This window comes from Hirundo rustica, chromosome 8 (genome assembly GCF_015227805.2).
Source record: "Hirundo rustica isolate bHirRus1 chromosome 8, bHirRus1.pri.v3, whole genome shotgun sequence".
Lineage (NCBI taxonomy): Eukaryota > Metazoa > Chordata > Aves > Passeriformes > Hirundinidae > Hirundo > Hirundo rustica.
Genome location: NC_053457.1, coordinates 22,507,071 through 22,530,091, shown reverse-complemented (window position 1 = coordinate 22,530,091; position 23,021 = coordinate 22,507,071). Strand labels below are relative to the sequence as shown.

At 42.7% G+C, this 23,021-nt stretch overlaps 1 protein-coding gene across 7 annotated transcripts in view; it reads right to left on the bottom strand.

Annotated features, from left to right (window-relative positions):
• The window catches only part of ARMH3 (armadillo like helical domain containing 3), a 122,629-nt gene that overhangs the window by 31,286 nt on the left and 68,322 nt on the right, over positions 1-23,021 (bottom strand). For all 7 annotated transcript variants that reach the window (XM_040071558.2, XM_040071564.2, XM_040071559.1 and 4 more), the window contains one exon: positions 2,444-2,522. In XM_040071558.2, the coding sequence (XP_039927492.1) occupies positions 2,444-2,522 (79 nt within the window). The remainder of the gene's footprint in view (positions 1-2,443; positions 2,523-23,021) is intronic.

Here is a 23,021-nt window from a genome sequence, read left to right as displayed (position 1 = left end):
ATAAAAATAAATAATCTAACACATGAACAGGGTGCCAAAACTTAGCTTCAGGTGAATTTGAAACAAAGCAAAGCAGCTGGAAATTCCCCTTCAGACAAAGCTATGTCAAAGACATACCTGCCTGATAAGCAGAAGATTCTCAGATACCACAGAGAAGTGTAAGAAGCCATATGAGAATCTGGTGAAAGACTCATGTCTGAGAAGGAAACCATCATTAAAAAGAAAGTTTGACCCTTAAAATTCAAAAAACAAATGTTTTCAGTAAAGAAACACCAGCCTCCTGAAACTGCCGGAATCACTCAAAGGAGCAAATGACCAGTCCCAAATGTAGTATCTGTGTGTGGACACACAAGCTAAATGTCAGCATTAAATATTTTAATGTGGTACACTTGAAAAGACAGGGCTATAAAGGATGGTGGATTCTGTGTAGAAAATATTTAAGGAGAACAGAGAAATGGGTAATTAAGTGAACACACGAGTTAAAACAAAGGTACAGCTGGAAGGAATAACAAAAAAGGAAAGAGACTGCAGCAGCCAAATGCAAGCTTGATCCATCCCACACACATGCAGAACAGCTCACACAATGAAAACAGCAAATTCTGTCAGCCCACAAAAGCCAGACCCTGGGCTTGATCTGGGCCAACTACCAGTGCATCTCAGGTACTTACAGCTACTGACAGAGGGGAAACCACAGTCCAAACACACAGACCTGAGCTCAGTGGCATAACTGAAAGTGGAAGGAAGAAGTCTCCATCCCTCTCCTCCTTGTGCAGTAAAGTGCAGAGTGCTGAATAAATACCCTGGGACCACACACTTCCTCATCACAGTGACATCTCCCTTATTTCTCTGCAGTTCATCTGGGGCTATTATTGCTTTATTTTGTTTGATGTTCTCCCTATGTTGAGAGAAAGCATGAAGGGAGAAAAGAAAAAAGAGAAATCTGTCTGTCTTTCAACTTCCTAATCATCCTCCTCAAAATGCTTCATGCATCAGCACTGATTTCATTATCTGCCTGCTGCTAGGGATTTTATTTAAAGAATAACACACAAGGAAGAAAGGATTAAACCTGACCTCCCTGAACTGCTGGGGGATGAATACTACACAGAGCTGGCAGTGAAAAGCTCATTTCCTTTCTCAAACTGAAAGACTATACAAAATTCCCCTCTATCCAAGCCTCCAGTTTTAAATTGGGCTATCAAAGGCTTTTCTTTTTTTAGAGGCCTGGGTTGATGTAATCAGTGAATGAATGATCAATGAATGAGGATTGATAACACAAACCATCACAAAGCATAGCTGTGGATATAGTGACTCTCAGAGGCAGAACAATAAGAAAAATTGAGTGAATTAAAACCAACGTTCTTCTATCCAAGAAGAGAATAAAAACCAGTAGTGACCACCTTTTTTCCCCTCACTGCCTGAGTACAGCATTCATCCCAAGTCTTTGGGGTGTTACATATTACAGATCAAGTAGGTTAATAAATGAAAAGGTTAGTGGGAAACATGGAAGGGTATAATCAAGAAATAGTAAAAATATCATGGACAAAAAGAGAAATGAATTGCAGCACAAGGTCCTACAGTCAGTCAGGACCTTTTAGGAAGCATAAGAATGGGATCCCATCCAGTGGAAGTCACCCAAGGTGACTTAAATGAAATCTGTCCTGGACTGCATAAACAATTTCTTCTCCAGGAGGTCAAGAGTTGTTGATGCAGCTGTGTCTGGGATGATTCCCCAAGCTCTCATGGCAGCTCTGCATTTTGCCCACCACATGCTCCTGCAGAGTCATTTATCTCTCTAAGAGTGATTAATGTATAATTCTGATATTTTATTTTGGGAAATAGGCCATCTCTCCCATTCCCGAGACCAGTCACAGTAGCCTATTTTCAAAAAGCCACGTTTACAAATTTATGCAATACAAGCAGAACACGAAGATAGCAAACCAGGACAAATTAAGGAAGGGAAACGTAACACAATCTTTATTAAAAACCTCTGCTTTTTAAAATCTAACCCAACTGAATTCAATTACCCTAGAATATTTCCACCAGCTGTTGTCAGAGTTCTAGGTCCCCGATATCACCAAAAGAAAAAAAAAAAAATCAAACTACGCTCAACAGTTCTCTGATAACTGAGTTAACTGCCAAAAACTCCCTGTCCCATTCTAAACGCCAGCATCCTCACAGTCTCCAAACACACTCGATGACAATGCTGAATATTTTCCTTGTTCGTACCCATCCTTCTACATCTGCGGGGCCAAAATCTCTGTGGCAAAACCGGCCAAAGCAATTCTTGCTTTTCTTTCTCCCACCAGCATCTGAACAAGGAACATGAGTCCCGTTTGCATCTCTTACTGCTGCCACATCATCAGTCCCAGCGAGCACGAGGTGCTCCTGAACACACATATTCCAGAGGTCAACGTGAAAAAAGGCCATGGCACGCCTGGCTTACCTGGTCCTCAGAGAGCTGTGATATGTGATTCACTGCAGCATAAGACTCAATCTTCGGGTTGAAGTGATTGATGATGGCTCTGAAACAAAGGAGGGAAATTTTCAGAGGTCTCAGAAACAGCTTAGAGATGCAGCAGCAATTTCCTGCCAGTCTGAGCAGGTGCACGTGGAGCCAGTCCTGTAAGAAATTCCTTCCTCACCACAAAGTACCGCTTGCTTTGCCAGAGGCCCACTCCCTGCTGAGGCCAGCGCAGATCCTGACGCAAGCTTGCTGGAAATTGCAAGCACAGGCATCGTCCTACACATGGGTGCATTTGTCCCAGCAGACACTGGACTGTGCTTGCTGCTCTGGCAGGGGGAATTGTTGGGAACAGGTTGCAAATTGCTTTGCATTCCAGCAGAGCGACAGCAAACCTGGCCATCACTGCCCCATCCTGCTCAGGAAACTGCAGCTCCTCAGGAACTTTGTTGCTTGATATGATGAAGCTAACGGCTTATTGCTTTGGATTTTCACTCAATTTAAAATGTTGCAGCTGGCTCTTACTTGTAGTCAATCATCACTACAACCACTACATTTTGAATTCTTACCATAATGACTTCAAGCCCTCATCCACAGTTTAGATCATTAGAGATAACTTATGTCAATTATCCCAAACACAGCAGCAAATACTGGTCAGCCCTGCTCTTCTGCCTCATTTCTCTCACTAGCTGTACCAATCTGTACCACTCCCTTTCCCTTCCAAGTGGATCTAGAAGCAGATGTGAGAAATCTAAAATTGAAAGTAAAATAATAATTGGGGAAAAAAATCCCGCCAAACTGCACCTGGAGCATTTCCTCGGCCTTCCTTCTGCTTGTCAGGTGTTGCTGAGAAGATAAATGGCATGACAGTAAAGACTCCCTGGGACAGAGTTGGCAACTGCTCTAGTTGGGACATCACTCATGAGACCCACTGCTGAGGTAAATATTCATCATGGGAACAGGCCAAGTCAGTGCTCAGCACAGATGAGTTCTGACTGTGCCTGGAGAACACTTGCTCAGCCAGATTACACTGCAGCAGCAGTCAGGGCTTCCACTCTCATATTCATCAGCATGAAAATTCACTCCAGTTCTCTCTGTTGTACTCTAATGGGTTCCCTTCTCCTCACTCCTCCCCCTGCAGAAGGACTTTCAGCTGCTTTTTCCAGACCTCATCAAAGCTAAGAGCTTGTGCCCCAGTCTAGGAATACATGATAGTTACTCATGTCAGTCAAAGCAAGTGGATAAAAACCTACCTAGAAGCCTCCTTACTTCTTTAAATACTCAGAGTGTGGAAGGTGTGGAGAGTGGGAGCGGGGAGAAAAAAAAAACCAAAAAACCTCCAACCCAAACAGAATCTGCAATTTATAGGCTCACATAATTGTTTCAGTTGTAGGGGGACCTTTAAAGCTCATCTAGCAGAACTCCCCCGCAATGAGCAGGCATATCTTCAACAAGATCAGGTTGCTCAGAGCTCCATCCAACCTGACCTTGAATGTCTCCAGGGATGGGTTCATCCACCCTGTTCCAATGCCTCACCACCCTCATTGTTTAAAACTTCTCATATATAATCTATATCAACTCTCCTAGTTAAAACCATTATCCCTCATCCTGTTGCAACAAGCTCTGCTAAAACGTTTTTCCTCAGCTTTCTTATAAGTCCCCTTTAAGTACTGAAAGGCTTCAAAAAGGTCTACCCACAGCCTTTTCTTCTCCAGCTCTCCCATCACATGTTCATGGAAGGGTTTATCCCATGATCACTTTCATGGCCTCCCCTGCACTGGCTCCAACATGTCCATGTCTTTCCTGTGCTGAGGACACCAGAGCTGGACACTGCACTGCACTCCAGGTGGGTCTCAGAGAGCAGAGCAGCAGGACAGAATCATCTCACTCACGGCTCCTGGCTGTGCTACCTTCACTGCGACATTCCCAGCCACACATCATCAACACATCAGGTGCCAGTCAGCACACAGGGCCAGTCACTCCTGCAGCACCCATACACATTTGGCACAGGGGGACTTCTGCCTTCTCACCAACCTTGACACTTACATCCAGAAAACAAATTCAGTGGTGCCTCTGCCAGGCTTCCCGTAACCTCCTTTCCTCTGGAGAAGGACAAACACACAGGCTGAGACATGCCCAGACTCTTCCCATCTCAGTGTGACCAGAGTCACAATCACACTGTCCATTACCCAGCCTCTCCAACACTCTTTCAAGCTGCATGTTTCATGCCTGGCTGGATTCATATTTATACTCCTACAGGACACACTGCAAGTTATTGAAAGAAAATGGAACACAAGACTTACAACAACTTAACTTCTGGCTTGACAGAAGGTTTGGCAGCTCAGAGGGGTTCAGTGCACTCACATGGTTCCAACATCTACCAGGGAACAGATTTAGCATTCATTTGTACCCACTGCTGTGAAGCACTTCAACATGGGCTGCCTGCTCACAAGTCCCTGCCTGGATCTGAGCTACTGGAGCGGCACCTGCAATCACAGCTGGGATTCACCCAGCGAAAGCAAAACCAGCAACCAGCTGCCACTGCAGTAAGAAACAACAGATATTAAGGAAGGAAAAGAATTCAAGTCTCCTTCCTCATTTCCCGAAAGGTGAATGGACAACTCCTCAGTGATTAGATGAAGTTCAGCTGTTTAATTTGTTTTAACTATGAAGAATTCCTCCCCAGCCTGACCATCTGCAGAGGTGCTTTCCTGAACCCACAGGCACCCTGCAGCAGAGAAGCATGAAGAACTTGGATTCAGTCCTGGCTCTGTGTAGCCAGGTTCTTACTGCCCATCATACCCACCAGGGCCAAGCTCTGCACATGCTGCAGTTCCTTCTCACTCATCTGCAATGAGAAATTCCATTGCTATCCAAGCCAAAAAGCATCTTTCTGCATCAGCTACTCTTATACACCTCTGCTATTCTTCCATCTTTCAAAATATATCCTGTCCCTGGGGCATGTTTCTAGCAACTGGCCTCCTGGGATATTCACTGATTAACAGCTGGAATTCGCTTTGCAGAGATGCTTCTACACTGGCATTTGATCCTGGAGACGACGGGAGACCAGAACTTTGAAACACAGTCTCTCTGTTACTGACAAAGGAACCAGTGGTTCTGCCACCATTAGTTCCCACACCAGCACATAACAGCTGATCCTTGGCAATGATATATTTTTACACTGTAATAGCCTCAATTACTGCCATACCAGCCAGCAGCTTTGGGGAGGGGGCAGTGAGCAGTTAAAACACTTAGAAAAGATTTGTGATGATGTGTTCTACTGAGATCTTCATATTGATCATGGGGGGGGGGGAAAAAAGAAAGCCCTTGTGTTTGGTATTCATGAAGCATGAACATCTTCAACACATTTGTAAAACAAGGAAATGGTGAAGTGTCAGCTGAAAGACAAAATGCTGCAGTTCCCACACAGCCTTCCATAGTACATGCACTTAGATGTTTCCACGCTGCCAAGTCCCTTGGTGGGGCTGGCTGCCATTTGTCATACACATTTCACAGCACTTTGGGACACAATTCTCCAGGGACTGAGAGATGTCACTTCAGCAACACTGCCTCCTCTGACAGATCCACAGTCCAGCAGTGAACTGACAAGGGGAGACTGTCACTGGACAAAGGAAGGATGCTGAAAAAACAGAAGGCTCAGGAATTAAAAAACTGGTTCCCAGTGTCTTGTCTTGAAGTTAATGCTTAGTGCACTAAGGCAGATCACAAACCATCTCCACATTCTTTATTCCTCAATCTCCTGGGGAGAGATATTGATCTCCTCAGTAAATACACGAGGCATACCAGTGGTCTCCAAAAAACACACCTTTCAACATCACTTCTTCATTAACCCCTTCAAGCCACCTACACACCATGATGCCAGAAACATGTGGAGATACATATGAATGAACCTGCATATTTCTCAGGATGAACAACCTAGGACACTTGCATTTATGTATGTTTGCATTTATTGCATATTTATTGCATTCATTTAATTCTTCATGAAGAAGAGAATAATTGCAGGAAGAATCACCCCGATTTAGAAACCTCAAAGTGCAGATGAATAATTTACCTGTGCTAGCTGTATCAATCATGTTATTAGACAGCAGAAGCGGGCCCCACTGTAACAGGTATTGTACCAATGCAGAGTGGTGGAAAGCCTGTCCCAGGGGCTAAGGATTGCAAATGCAAGAGAACAGGGAAAGCACAGAAAAGCCCATTGGCAACAGAATATGTAACAGTGCTGCTACTTACTGTCCCAAAACACCTCAGTTTGAGATAAACCATGGACAGAAAAAACACAGAAAGAATACTGAAAGAAGAAGTAGAGAGATAGGAAAAAGGAGAGAGAAGGGCAGATAGGATCAAGATAAACAGAGGTGAAAAACTGCAGAACGGGGAGGATCAGAGAAACAAGAATTGATCCTAGGGCAGCCTGTCCTCTGCAAACCAGAAAGCTCCAACTGCTGGAAAGTTTCTACTTCAGCTGCTCTTGAGGCTGCCAAAATTGGCCAGTCCTGAAGTGACTGTTACTTGCCCTTTTCTCCCTCAAAAACACATACACTGGAAGGTGAGAAGCAGAAGAATCTCCATGTGGGCCCCACTGGGTTTTTTTCATTCCCCAAATAGGGACATCATACTGTGGCTCTCACCTAGAGCTATGGTGAGAGAAGGATCTCCCCACGTAAGCTGCATTCCCCTTCCCTCACTGTGTTCATTGTAATAGGACTCGTTTCTGCAGTGGATGCAGTAGCTCTCCAGACAGTAACATTTAAAAATGTAGGTCTATAGTCTTTAAAAACTGCCTAGAGTTGCTCCTCAATAAACAGAAACAACAGTGCTGCCCTGCAGAGGCCCAGAGTAAAAGAACTTCTGAAGACGGAACGTCTGCCAACTGGAAAGGGCTCCTACGAAAACTAATGTGGCACGTATGGAAAGCAAAGGTTTAATTAATTCCTCAATTTAATTTGTCACCAGCTGTAAGATCAGATGTGAGAAGTGAAATGCACCAGCAACACGAAGGTACTGGTCCCCCAGTTAACAGGATCTTCCAGCCCAGGTGACCCACCCTGGTAAGGAAGGTACCTCACCCTCCTTAACCTCACAATGAGCTCATCTGGGTCCAATGTGCAAGGAAAGCAAAATCACTATGCTCAGGCAAGGCAGCATTTCTTCAGCACGTTTTCTCTGACCTCCAGACTCTCCCCATCAAGTTATTGCAGATGAGCTGTCTAATACCCACTCTTGCCTGACAGCAGCTACATTGCCAAAGTCCCATAAGACAACACTGTCCTCTTATCCTGAGCAGCAAAGTAAGGCACTGTGGAGCTGCTGAAAGTAGGCTAAGGGAAGAACAGAAAGGTTGCAAAGCTTATTATAGAGATGGGAATTGCTGAGCCATCATTCCCTGCATGAACCTGGCCTTTGCACCTACTTCACAGGTCCAGCATGCAGTGCCTGACAAACTCTCCTTGCAGATCCTCAAATATTTCTTGTACAATAAAAGCAATGCCACAAGTTCACTTCTTCCTACCTTCCACTAGAGTGGAACAGAAAAGCGGCAGCTCTTGGCTGGTATTTACCCCTTCACAGGAAATCAAGGGTGACTTTATACTCACTGCAGACATTCATCTTCTCATCTGCTCATGCCAGCACAGTGCACTGGGCAGCAGGGAATGCATCTCAGTCTTCACTGAGTAAAACTGAGTGCACGGCAAAGGCAGCCAGTTCACTCACCCTCTGCAATGAAAACTGGCTGAACTGAGGTGGACAAATACTCCAGCACTCATCCATTATGAAGGCTAGGAATAGGCAAGCAGGAAAGGGCATAGTTGTCTTTCATCACACTCCACAAAGCTGCTTTACTACAAAAATGAGGCCTGAGATAAAGTAGTTGTTGTTCAGGAACAAGAATCAGTAAGTAATCAGTTTCTCTGTGATTTGCCACAGCAGTTCCCTTTCCTTCTCACGCACCTTGGTTTCTCCTTTATGAAATGGAAATGAGAGCAATCACTTCCACAAAGTGTTTTAAACCAACAAGGTGGCAAGAGCTCAGCGTTCTACTACGTGGTATGTTGGAAAGTGCTCAAGCTTAAGGCAGCAAGAAAATGACACACAATACAGAGACCAAAATGGACACAAACCCTCTCTCCTTTTCTCCCGTACACGCCATCACAACCATGGTTGCTGGAGACTTAGGTAAAGCTTCCAAGCCAATCTTCCTGCAGCAAACTGTGTCTCAGCAAGTGCTGTTTGGGGCAAGGATCTTGCTGACGTTGCTCTCATAGGCACCCCCAGCACTCCAGACAATAAAACCCCATCTGTTCCATGCCTGCAACAACTAGATTGAGTTGCTCCATATGTACAATCCCACCTGGCAGGAGGTAAGAGGGTTTAGATTATTTTAATGCACATCCATGAAGCGCTGCTATAAAGTACACATACCTATCATACCTAAGCTGTCTGCAGCAATATAAAAGCAAGCAAACTCCCTGGAAGTGTGCACCAAATTCTTCCTTCTACTGTGGTTTAACTCCAGTCTGTTAACTTTCTTTTGCTCGTACAATTTAATGAGTACTGACATTAAGCTGAAAGTCCACAACTCACAGTGGGAGGTGTCTTCCAGACACAATAATAAACTGCAGGGAAGAATCCAAGACAAAAGGATCTTTTAGTCAAAAGCACTTGGCTTTACAGCTCACTGAAAATTTCTGAATCAGCACTGCAGCAATTTCACAGGAGAAGCAACTGCTACACCTGTTCAATTCTGTCATCCTGAAACCTATTGATCGTGATGACAGGTTCCATGGCAGAGGGAGATACACGGTCTATTTATTTAATAAGGAGGGGACAAAGAGTGCACACACAGCAACTGAGCTTCTCACGTTTCTCGGCATGGTTTTACCAAGCTCCATTCTGCAAGGGCAGAAGCAGAAGATGTGTTTTCAGAACCACCAGGCAGCTACAAAGTGCATCTTGACACTTTGCTGTTTGCTGGATACTAACCTGGGATCACCACAGCTACAGGATATGCTGATTTTCTCATTTTACAGTCCATGTCTATAAATTCAAGTCAAGCAAATCAAATACCTCACTTAACTTCTATTTGTCTTCTTAACTAAGGAAATCCCTATAGGTGAGCAGTTAACTCATCTTTTGAAACAGCTGCACAACCTCACTTGAGACTACAATGCAGGGAATTTATCCACTCACCTATTTTCATTGAGCCACTGGGAACTAATCTAAGAAGCATTTCTGTTCCCTTTTCTCAAAAGAAAGCATCACAATTCTTAGGTATACGTAACCAGTGGCAGTGATAGTTTAAGTGGTATGAATGACAAAGTAAGAAATATTACCTAGGCACAGAGAGCGAAAATATCTACTGAAACATAGGGCACCAGCCTGATCTGTGTTCCTGCTCGTCTCCTGATCTAGAATTGACTGTTCTACAACAAAGCTATCACTTGATAACAAATGCATTTCTCATCTCAAACATGTAATTTATGGGAGACCAAATGACATTATTTTATGGCACGTTTCACTGCTCTAAAACAGCCAGCTAGTAGTGGTGAGAGCGTGACGAGAGTTTACTCTTACCAAAGTAAAAACATTAAAAAGCCAATCCTTCATTACATCTCAATTCCAGAGAACAGCAGTTAATTATACCTGCTCATCTCTAACTACAAAGAGAGCCAGAACTGTGTGATGGAACAGAGGAACATTACAGGCAGGAAAGACTGTCCTCTGGGCTTGGGCTGCCAGAACTAAAACCTGCAGCTCAGTCTAGCATTACCAGGTATGAGAGCCAACCATGATATATGACAGCTTATTGGATTTTAGGCACAATGTCTGTGCTTCTTCCACATCTGTGTTACTGGTTTTGAAGTTTCAGCCGAATTTTAAAATGAGAACTCCTTCTTTGAAACTTCCATAGTATATGCTTTTAAAAAGTACCTACTGCCCTAGGCCTGTGGTCCTGGCTTAATATCTGCACAGAGCCATAACAAGCAATATTAATACAAAAGTAAGTTTTTCAGAGCCTTAACAACCTTTTCTGCAGCACCTGTTTCCTATTCTTTTACCTCTTGTACATTCCTTCGTCCAAAATACTTCAGCTGTACTAGACAAGTACAGTCCACAGGTTCTTCTGTGGTTCTAGTATCCAAGCACTCTGTGATGACAGTGTGACAGTCTCTTGTAGCCAGCTGGTGTAGAGCAGTGAAATGGGTTACAGAACACTGCCTTAACATCAAATACAGCCCTTCAGCTACACCAGCTTTTAATCCCCATGTACAAGGCAACCTGCTCTCTAAAACAAACAGTAAGGTATGAAGAAACAATTCATCTAGAAGGTGGGGGGGGGGGGGGGTGGAGCAAAACAAGGGAAGAAAAAAAAAAAAAAGGGAAAAAACCCCACATTTGACAGTAGTTCACCATACATGTTTGCATTGTCACCTTGTCTGGTTAGGACCTGAAGTAAAGGATTATGGCAAATATTTATCCTCTGCCAGTGCTATAAGTGGGTCAGCATCTACCCATTGCTTCGTAATTCAGGTTACAGGATGCCATCTAAGCCTCCTGAGACACAAGACACATCACAAAACCTCAAAGAGAATCCAAACCTGAAGTTTTTAAACTTTTAGTATCTTCATTAGCATTTAATCACAGAATGTTTAACTTTGAGGAATGCCTAGATTACTGGATTACATGTCTGCCCAGGGAGGAGGTGAAGTCACCATTCCTGGATATGTTTAAAAAAAGACTGGATGTGGCACTCAGTGCCATGACCTAGTTGAGGTGTTGGGGCACGGGTTGGACTCGGTGATCTTGAAGGTCTCTTCCTACCTACACATTCTGTGATTCTGTGATCTCGCACAGAATACTGTACGGATGCACACACCAGCTTCCAAACACATCAAGCCAAGAGTGAGACTTAGAAAGTTTGTAAGTCATCCCACTGGGACCTTCTAAAGCTGAGAAAGGTTCTGAGTAGGCTGCTAGTTTAATTAACTTAGTGAAAACTTGCCATCAACCCTGTATTATCTAGAGCCCACTGGAAACTACTCTTATTACCTCATTTTGTCAGATGTGAGCCAGTGGGTATTGCATGAGGCCTTGACCACCCTGTTTGCAGGCTGTGGCAGCAAGACAAACCTCTCTCTTTAGGTCATAGAGCACAAACTTATTTTACTGACTCAAAGCAAAACCTGTATCTGCAACAGAAGTTCCAGAGGGAAGGGAAGGCACTGAAGCATCAGCATTTGTCTGTATTGAGTGAGTAAAGGGTTAAAACAATGCGATCAAGTCATGAAGTAGCTGGATATTAAATTACAGAGATAGGAGTGGAAGGAACATTGTCTCATCAAGAATCAGCTACAGTCAAACTTACTTTGCAAAGGAAATTAAGATGAGTTCCCCAACGGTATTTAGTTAATCACACCAAGTGTCAGCTATGGCTGTACCTGCACAGCCGTGTAAATCAGGGTTCACAATAGCAGCCCTTGAGACACTACCAACTACCATGCCAACCAAACCCCATTATTTACAGCCCGATCCTCTGAAAATACAAGATGCTGCAAACCTCACAATGTTTTTCTTGTCAGACAGGTGCAACTGAGAATCACATTTGTTGAAAAATGCCTAGTGGAATGCTGAAATGCAGATCCTTCCAAAATCCAGGACCAATATTGAAGCATGGATTCTGTTGATATGCCCAGGCACGCCCCAAGTGAATACCACATCCCCAATAAAGATGTCACCACACATCACCTGGGACAAGGTGAAGCTGGTTTTCAACACCAAGGAAAACTAGAGTCAAACAGTATTACAGCTGAATGAATGGTACTCTTTTTAGGATATTTATTTCACGTCTGAAAGACTGGAGGATCTGTAGTTGATTAAGATTCTGTTTTCCTGGGACAGGGCACCTGGTTTATGGACCAGTGGAGAGCTTCATCTTACCTCCTTTGCTGTATTTCATGTATACCCATCTTCTTCCCCCCTTAACTGCCTTAACCTGACCCATTTCTCTAAAAGCCAAGCCCCCTCCATCCCGATACCCACACATCTCAAAAATATTGACCCTACTGAGATCTCTACTCTCACTAAGAGGTGATGATCAGAAGCGATGTATTGACACTGATCAAGTTACCAACTGAGTTACTGACAAGAAGCACGCTGTAAATCCGTTGTACCTGCAGAGTAAAACACCACAAATAAACTTGCCTGCGCCCACACACTCCCAGTTCCAGACAAAAGGAGGATTGGGGGTCAACTCATCACAGCCCAGAGGACAAGGGGCAACTTTTATTCAATCACCCAGCTCACCAAGGGTTTCCAAAATCACTCCAACAGTGTTGGGGTTTTCTGGGTTTTGCTTTTACTTTACCCATCCTTATCCTGCAATGAACTTCGGGCAGATGTTGACAAAACCCATTCAGCTGAATGGGCCACTGAAGTGCAAATCTTTGGGAACACACCTTCCCATGCCACAGAAGTAGAGAAATTTAGTTTCTTTTCAAATCACCCACTATTATCCCTGACATATCTATACATGCTCACAGCTCTCTCAAAGCTTTGGGTTTGTAATTTAGATATACGCTTTCTTTCTGCTCTGTTCTTTGTATGGGTGTCAGCAAAAGCAAGGCCAGTGAAGTGCATTTTCTATTTCAAAAGGGAAGTATGGTTCTCCAGCCTTAGAAACAGCAGCACACCAAACATTTCAAAGTTAACTGGTGATGTTTTCACATCCATCAAGTCAAACAAAAAGCCCAACTCCTACAGTGTTCTGCTACTGATATGTGGTTCGTGCCTTAAAATTTAAGCATTTTTTAAGGCTCTTACAAAAACATAATCCAAAAAAAGGCCGCATGATTTTTAACGTTACATGGGACATACTTCAGGTGGCAGAGGATCTGATCTGAAAGATCTAAGGAAGCAGCCCTGGACTCTTCTCTATGGAAGGAGACCTAAAGGTTTGCCTCTGCTTTTTCCTTATAATTGCTAATACACAAGTACACACCAGGGAGGTATACTAGCTGTAACCAGGGCAGAAGCTTTGGATAACTCAAGCCAGTTTCTTTGTGAAGTTTAAGCTGTGCAATTCTTTACACCAACAGTTCTAATTCAACATTTCAGACCTTGAGCTGACCTCTGAGTTGTGCAACACAGCCTGTGTTCTATCCCCTCCTTTCTTTTTCTTTTTGAAACACAAACCATCTGTGTATTCAGTTCATACTGAAAAGGTTTGCAAACACTCAGCAGTTGGGGAAGACCACACAGCTTCCCAACGCAGCAGCCACAACTGGGGCCACACAAATAAATGTTACCCATAATCGAGTAAAAGTGCAAGGAAAAAAAAAAAAAAAAAAACAGACTTAATGAAAAAAGCCACGTGTTGCAGTTTTTGAAAAATAATTAATACCAAAAAGGGAGTCACCACACTTGGTTGCACTCATTTCTCTGAGTGCTATTTGATTCAGAATTGCTCTAGTGAACAACAAAATCCAAGCATTTAAAGGCTGGTGAGATCCTGACTTGTCGTTTGGCATTGTTAAAAATGCAGTGTTGACAACTTGTCGGCTATTTGATTATTCCTCAGTTCCTTTTAGCTCTTCCATTCAAAGACTGAAGGCAACACTTCTCTGGTGGTCCAACCACTGCAGCAGACTGATTCCTACTCCTGTCCAACCTAACCACTCTTATGTCTGCTGGCAAGGTGGGGGGCAGAATAATTTTCCTGGTGTTGATTGTGAACCAGCATTAGCAAAATCAGCCCAGCACTAGAAACATTTGAGATAGGAGTGCTGTCATCTGCCATGAAGGGAAAGCTGCCCAATTTAAGCATTTTAGAAAACATGGAGGAAGAGGCATATCTTTAAAAAAAGGCATTCAGCACATATATAGGTCACTATTACAAAGTTTTACACTGTCAGTGATTACTGCATACTTTTGTGGTACTGCAGATTCCACCACATTTAGAGAGGAAAAAAAACTGCGTGCCTTCTTTCCCTTGGCTAGCATTCCTTCTGAGCATATGCATAATTACTTACTATTGATAGGCACACACTTAGAAATTTCTGACAACTTAACCCAGATTCAACACTGCTCTAGCCTGATACAGCATTTACTGCCAGGTAAAATCCTGTAAAAATTTTGCTCCAAAAACTCTAGTCCAGCTTGCAGCAAAAAACGTGTTAGAGCAACAGAAAGCAATCAAGCTTTCTCACTGTTCACCTACCAAAGCCTGTTTTCCCTTCACCCACACTGCTCTTGCTTAAGACATCTTTTTCCTGACTGTATTTAAAAAGCATTCTTTGCCAGTAGCTCTCCAGCTAATGTAAGTTAGCTCGCATGGCAAAATTCTCTCGTCTGTTGCAAGACTCCTAAAGGAATTAAATCATGCGAGTCATTAGAGAACTTTGATTATTATTTTAAATAACAGGTCAGATGATTACAGAACCCAGTCAGTATCAAAGCAATTAATTACTGCTTTAACAGCGAGGGTGGGTTAGCCCTGGCTGGAGGTCAGCTGCCCACCAAAGCCACTCTGTCCTTTCCCTTCTCAGCTGAAGGTCTCTCAGGTGAGAGAATGTATAATGAAAAGATTATGGGTTGATATAAGGACAGGGAGAGATTACTTACCAATTACCAACACTGGCAAAACAGACTCAGCTTGGGGAAGTCAGTTTAATTCACTGCTAAGCAAATCAGGGAGGGGCAATGAGACGCCTCACACTTTTCCCCTGCTCCAGTGTGGGTCCATCCAGCGGGAGACAGTTCCTCATGAACTTCTCCAATATGAGTCCTTCCTACAGGCTGCAGCTCTTCACAAACTGCACTGATGTGGGTCCCTGCACAGAGTGCAGTCCTTCAGGAACAGGCAGCTCCAGCATGGGTCCCCTCTGCAGGATTAGAGCTCCTGCCAACAAGCCTGCTGCAGTGTGGGCTCCTCTCTCCACGGTGCCACAGGTCATTCCAGGAGTCTGCTCCAGGGAGGGTCACTCTCTGGAGCACCATGGGGTTACTTTTTGCCACCTTAATTAATTGATCTCAGAAGCACTACCATTGTCACTGATGGGTTCAGCCTTGGCCAGGAGTGGATCCACCTTGGAGCTGGCTGGCACTGGCTCCATGGGACACACGGGAAGCCTCTGGTAGCTCCTCACAGAAGCCACCCCTGTAGCTCTCCTCTACCAAACCCTTGCCACACAAACCCTCTACAAGAGCTGCCATGTACTCGCTGAGGCAACAGAGCAAAGTGATACAGGGCTGTGGCATTTGATGCTAATGAGCAACAGCACTTAGCAGTTTGTAAGAGCCAAGGCTTGGCAGCATGCTCATTATTCAAGGAAACTAAAATTGTATAAACCTCTCCCTGGGACAAAAATTAGATATGGAAAGCGAAAAAGGATTTAAACCCAAACAAATAAAAACATGAATGCTATCTAAAGGGTAGAACTGTATGTGGATTCACAGATAAGCTGCATAATAACTGAACAAGAAATGTGAACAAAATTTAGAAGGGTTTTTTGTTTTTTTCTTCCATATTTGTCCATCAATTGAGCTGATTCAAAACTTCGGACAAACTTTAAGATTTCAGTTAAGTTTTGAAATACAACGTTTGGGATAAAAGCGACAAACCTGTATGTTGAAAGCATTCAGCTGTTAATTTAAAACAAGTGAGGTGATATTTCAAAATAAGAATTGGCAAATACTGGAAAGTGTTTTGGTTTCAACTGTATACTGGTTACATCCAAGTTCTTTCCAAGCAATCTCCAAAATGACTCCAGTGGCTCCAACACAGAGTATTTAACTGCACACTGCACATATACACAAACCAGACCGACCAAGGACTAATGGTTCACCTCCCTTTCTAACAGGACTCCTCTTGCCACAGAGCAGGACTCTCACCTCAAGATCTATGGATCTCTAAGCCGTCAGACACAACATCCCTGCATTCAGAGATGTGCAACTGCTCTGTACAAGTCACTGCCCGGGTCCTGGCAGGAGGAGAGCAGTGCTGGTAGCAGGCCCAGGTTTGGGGTGTACTACAGGCTGGGATGCCTGTTCACTGCTCAGCGTGTTCATCATTCTGCTTTAATAGAAGCCAAGATATTTTCCCCGACCTTTACTTTCCACAGTTCTCGGAAAGGCTGAAAAATTAATATTCAGGCAACTTCTAAGCTTCATTCTGCATAGTGATGAACGGTTTCATTCTGCATAGTGATGAACAGGGGGTGCCAGCAGAGAAACCTCTTGCTTCAATGCAAGTGGCACAGGAGAGCAGGAGTAAACAGAGTGCTTAACCTCCTGAAGAGCAATGGCAAACCCGAGAGTTTGATTTGGTGCCCAAAACCACCTCTGCCATTATACAGCAGACAGAACTAGGGGGTGGCACGAGAAGAGTGAAGACAGACTTGCAGCCCTTGCAGATTCTTTGCAGGTACAGGCTGGGACAGCTACTAAAAGGTCCAGAACAGGTTGTCCTGGGCTTTTTTATACCCTCCCTCAGAGCAGCTCTTCATGACCCAGCAATAGATCTGCATCAAGTATTGACTGCTTTTCCTATTTCCTTTAATGGTTTTTAACGTATCATCAATCACACCATCACTTTTAAGTATTTTTAACCATTCCAGGAAAACTGCAGTCAGACAGCTCCTGAAGGTCGAGTTCTCTTCCAGCTCTGGCAGGAGCTGGGATTCACCACAATTCACCACAGCACAGTTCAGCACAATTTCCTTTCTCCTGGTGGTGGGCATCATTAAGATTCAGTTCCCACCCTACTTTTACACACCAAGAATTGCTATAGGACTGCCAGTTGTGATCCAATTGGAGAGTATCTGGATACATGGATACAGGGGCCTCTTCCAGGTGCCAGGATTCAGACCCTGAAGCTGATGAACAGGACCCTTTGTGCCAAAGGGTGTCTTGGCACCCTCAAAATCATCAAGAAAACCAACACTTAAGCTTACTCTATATGCAGGAACTTCAAAAAAAGAGAGACTTTGCTGAAATAATCAGCATACTTAACCCATCTTTGGGTTTGAGGACAGTTCCTAGCATGATTTACTGCTCCTGACCATTAATTCCAAGATTAAACATGGGAAACTGAGCAAAATTCATTCAGTAAAACCTTATTTTTTTAGGCCTCTCTGAAGTAGCTGTCTTTTGCTATTACAATTGAGTACAAAACTCTATCCATCCTGAAATACAATGGGAAAAATCCCTTCTCCCCTAAAAAAATGAAACACATATGACTGAAAATTTAAATTACAGCTGTAATAATTTTGCTTGGAGTTTAAGGTAGTGAATAATTTCTCCACACTTCCTTGCAGCACAAGTATTTCATCCTAGGCCCTACTCTCTCAGCATAGCCATCATGGTGACTGCAAACTGCAGAAAAATGAAAAGCTTGTGGCCTTTTGACACCTCCTTGAATCCTACCTCCATCTTGTGGTCTTAAGAACAAAAACATCTCAGAATAATTCTCAGGGTTGCCCTTCTGTTTAATTGCTCCATGGATAAATTTCAGTATGCCTATGACTAACGTACTGGAGGAGAAATCTCATATTGCAAAGATGAAAGCCGAAAGCACAAGAATCCAGAGTGAATTTGTTAAGTTTTAAATGCAAAATGATACCTTTGATCCAATCTACCTGATTCATGACACTACAAGTTAGTAGATCAGCTTATCTGAACTTGTGTATACCACATTTTTCAACATTACCCTTACACCATTACTCTCGTGTCAGTAGCTAGCTAGAGCACCTTTCACCAAGGTATTCTATTCAGATAGGATATCAAGGAGGGGAAAGCATATTCTTTCAGTCATTCACTACAGTGATTAATTACCTAGTAAGAAATGGGTATGTAATTTGCAGCTGCAAATTGGGTTCAGTGTCTAGTCGTACATTCCTGTTCCATTTTGGTATTTTATCTCATCAAAGATGCTTGAACACTTTAAAGAGCACACCATAGGTTTTGTTTTAAAGAGATTATGATACTGAAATCTTGAAAGCGTTCTCACTGGTTTCACATAACTGGGGCTTCTCTGTCCTTTCTCCAAGTTTTCAACAACCTTTTTGGAAACAGACACCAGAAAAAATTGCAAAATATATACCATCATAAAATCACTTTCTTGGTAATATTTCTAGGATTAAATAAACCTAAAAAAAGCTGAATGTTTCACGAAAGATCTAGAGTAAAGTTGTCAGTCAACGCTTCTTGAAACACTGCTTTTCAAGATACAGCCCCTGTTTGCAAACTGGCACTTGCTTTTTTCAATAACTGCCTGACAGGTTAAAAAGCAATTCAGATCACACACTTCATCTACTCCATGATTTAACCTTCTGCCAGTCTTCCAGTAACTTGCAACACTGATAAGAAATTCTTATGTCCCTTGTGATCACTAAAAAACTTACATAGCACTGTTTTCACGCTTATCAGCTAAGAAAGGCACCCTCCTTGTCTTCTAGGGATGCTCCACGACAAGTGCTTTGTCACATCATTCACTCTTAGAATCTCCAGCTTTGTCACTGATGCCCACTACTAGCTCCAAAGGAAACATTAGGAGTTTCATGTGTCCATAGAACCTCAGTAATCTCTGCTACAGAACTGACACAAAAATAATGTCTTAAATACTATGTCTCTCTACTGTCATGAGCTTTCCAGTTGAGCAGATGAGCTACAATTGTCAGCAAATAATACTTGGGGCACCAACATCAAGGCAAGTTCTGAAGTCTTGCCCTGTGCTGACATTCAAGAGCTCTCCAAGTTCCTCTAGGCACCTGGAGGTTCTTCAGCAATGAATGCTGACATATGACCCCAAATTCCTAAAAACTCTTGGCCAATGGACAACTGTTTGTATGGTTTGTCTGCGTTGGCCAAGACCAAGTGCTTGCTGATAAACCATTCGAGGCAGAGTTATTGAGTTCTGGACTGGTCATATCGCTGTCATCTGCAATGTCCTGTTTGACCATGTCAGCAGTTTTGGGGCCATCAAGTGCAGAAAAATGACAGGAAGACAAATCTCAGCTCTGACAATGGGCTGCATCCATGTTTCCTCTCAATTAACAATGCTAATAGCACACAGACACATTCTTCATCTTGCAGTTGTGTTAACTGCCACGGAAACATTGATTAGAATAATTTTATGAGCATACAAACACATTTTCTTTCCTCTACAAGAACCACTGCACATGAGCTGATCTCTCCAATGCAGAGAACTCAAGATGTCATGCCCACAGACCACTTTGAAAAAAAATCAGCCTTGATATGCTGGATATTCCTAACTGAACAACCTAAGAAATGCCACATCCCTTTACCTTTTTGCTTTCTTTACACATAATTGAACAGAACAAAAATCCAATTAAATTTCTAAAAAGCGGTCACCTTTAAAACTTCCATATGCTTTCTACAAGGAGTGCTGCCAAGGAGTTCTCACACTCATCTGGACCCAGCCCAACCTGAAATATATTTTGGTGCCCTAAAGCCCATGGAATTTCAAAAGGACAAAATTATTCATCAATGCCCCATGTGTCCTAAAATGCATTCTGCAATGTTGCTGGCACAAAGTGGCTGTTTGCTACGAGTGAGCAAAATGATTTATTTAGTATATACATACATATAGCTTCTGAAGCATTGCAGTCCTGGTGACAAAGAGGCATACAAATGTTAGGATTATGCAGCTAAATCACATGCACAGGACTGGACTTGACTATACTTCCACTGTGTGTGTACATATATAATCTACAAATAGTTTCATCTGAAGTTTTGTAATATTTTAACATTAAAACCTCTTGTTTTCATTAAAGTTGATTACCACTTTCAAATACCTATCTTCCTGCCCCTGTGTATTGACTAATACATTAAGCTAGAATATGACAATACACTTTTTGCTTCACAGCTATTGAGAAACTCCTAACCATGATTAGATTAGCTCTGTTCAACCCAGACCAAAATGATTTTTGGGATGTTCCCACAGCATATTTCATTTAGTAGGTCTATATTATTTATGGCATTTACACAAGGTGAATTGAAGGCTTTTATAAACTAAGACACAAATCAATACAAGCTCTTAGCAGATGGGGCCTTAGTAGGGTTCCACAGCAGCATCGTTCGACATCAAGCAAACTCTTTCAACTGAATAACTGCTAACACACAAGGAAAGGTTTGTTTAGAAAGTCAGGGATTAGAGACACCCTCAGCACTCAGCCTTTCCAGGAGAACTGTACCTGCATCATTTAAAGCCTAAACAGTCAGCACTAGGTTTGTATGCAGTAGGCAGCTTCAACTGCTTCACAACATCAGTCCACGAGCATCACAATACCTCTGTTCCATCTGCTTCCCCAAGCTAAGATAAAAATGCTGTAACACAGATGGCTTTCCCTGTAAGAGGTACCATGGACTGGAGAAGAAACGGATGGGAAGCAAATTCATCCTGGCACTCAGTCAGGTCAGCACTGTGCTCTGAAGGAGACCCTCTCAGCCTCCACTGTGCTGGTGCTGGTGGCAGGGAGCACAGGTGGGGATGTAGAACCGGCCTGGGAGACCAGCACTGGGCAGGAGAACCAGCTGGAGCCATGAGGTCTTAGCTTCTCAGCAAGGGAAAAAGTCCTCCCCACCTCCATACATAAGCAGTTTGGGGACAACATCAGGATATGTGGCTTCACCTGTTTTCACACAATGCTCCTTTAATTCACCTTGGCTGGTTTTCATAGATAAATGCTCATCACAAAAACCAGATCATTATTTGAGACAGCAGAGATCAGATTACCCTGATCCCTTTCTTCTCCTAACTCATCTAACTTGTGCACTAAGAATTCATGATAGTTTTTTTCTTTGGATTAAGTGAAATCGAAAATTGTCTTCAGAGATGTCAGCAAAAGAACCTTTTATATATCTATTTATAGAGCAGTGCATTGGGATCTACAGTAGCCAGAAGGAAAAAGGAATGAACGATAAATTTTCCAACATGAACTTCCTTAGAACAGCAACCTGCAACAGAAAAAACCTGATTACATTCCCATTCAATTCCTTGCTCTACAGATGAAGTAAAAGGATTTGTCCCCTTAAGCAAATTAAAAAAAAACGGAGTCTTTAACTTTTAATTTTTTTAATCAAAGAAGTCTCAAAAGGCTCTATCAGCTCAGCCTTTTTGAGCTGACAAACAAGAGGCTACTGAAATTAGAAGACTTTTATATTTGTGTTGGGGCTAGCAAGGAAGGAAAAAAAAGACAAAAAAATCCTGTTAGTCTTTCTTAATTAAAATCATGTCTTGCCCAGCTAGCATGGGTTTAACTTTCATGAGATTTATAAGTACATGATCCTGACAGCTCTCCATGAGCTCTTTCTGGAGAAAAAAGGAACTTGATGATGAATGAAATCCTGAAGTAAAATCATGAGGAAAGAAAAATCTTCCATGGTTCTACTCTCGTCTCCACCAATACTCTAGAAAATCATGCACTTCTCTGCCCCTCCCAGAAAAGAACAAAAGGCTGCCAAACAGGAGACCAGCTCATATTCTTCCTTAGACATTCCTCTTCTAAATTACCACAGACAGTATTTCCTGGGCACACACAAGGAACAGCAGAAAGCCACAGAAAGGCTTGGAGGTCTCCTCTTCTGCACACTATGAGAGTGTGGGTCAAAGCACAGGTAAGAGACTCCTTCCCCTAACAATGAACCCTTCCAGACCTCTAACATGGGAATTCTGCCTTCTCAACTCGAAAGGACATTGAACAAACCATGTATATAAGCAGAAGCATGACTGTAAGCAAACCACAACGCCTCCATCCTGAAAGCAGTGCCAGGGGGACGCTGACATGTGGATTTACCCCTGGCTAAAGACTTTGGAGTAACTAACTTATTCCTGAGAAAATGCTGACAGATAAAATTTATTCAAACGTTTCAAATTGCCATGCTGAGGTAGCAAAGGCTTCTGTGTCCCTGCTAGAATTTGGAGCTCAGGTAACAGTATAAAAGCAGACAAAACCAAAATGATACTGTCCCAAAAACAACCCATGATTAAATTATGGTCCATTAATTTGTATAATCATTGCTTTAAATTGACATAACTTTTTGACATTCCACAGCTTAACTAAGTATAGCATGAAGCAGTATCTCTTTGGTTCAGCTTATCTATCTTCTGATGCACCCTCTTCTTACTGCTCCCTTCACCTTCTCTCTGACATTTGGTAATTTTTACTAACTCTTCCATATATTTTCTGCCATCTCTTCCAGACTGAAGACTTGTGAGGTATATAAATGTTCTTCATAATACACCTGGTTCTATGCCTTCAGTCATTCTTGATGCCCCTTTCTGAAACTTTTCTAGTCCTCCTATACCCTTTTGAATTTTCTAAGCTCTGGATAGATGGGAAATGAAAGACTAGGATAATAAATACAAAAGTTTGCCTTGCCTTTGGGAATCAATTCTAATAAAAGATAACACACTATTTTCAGAGGGAGAAGGGTTAAACAAATTTTTTAAAAAGTTATTAAAGCTCGGTAAGAGAGAAGTTCCATTTTAGAGCAAGAGATGTGAATGATTTTAAACACC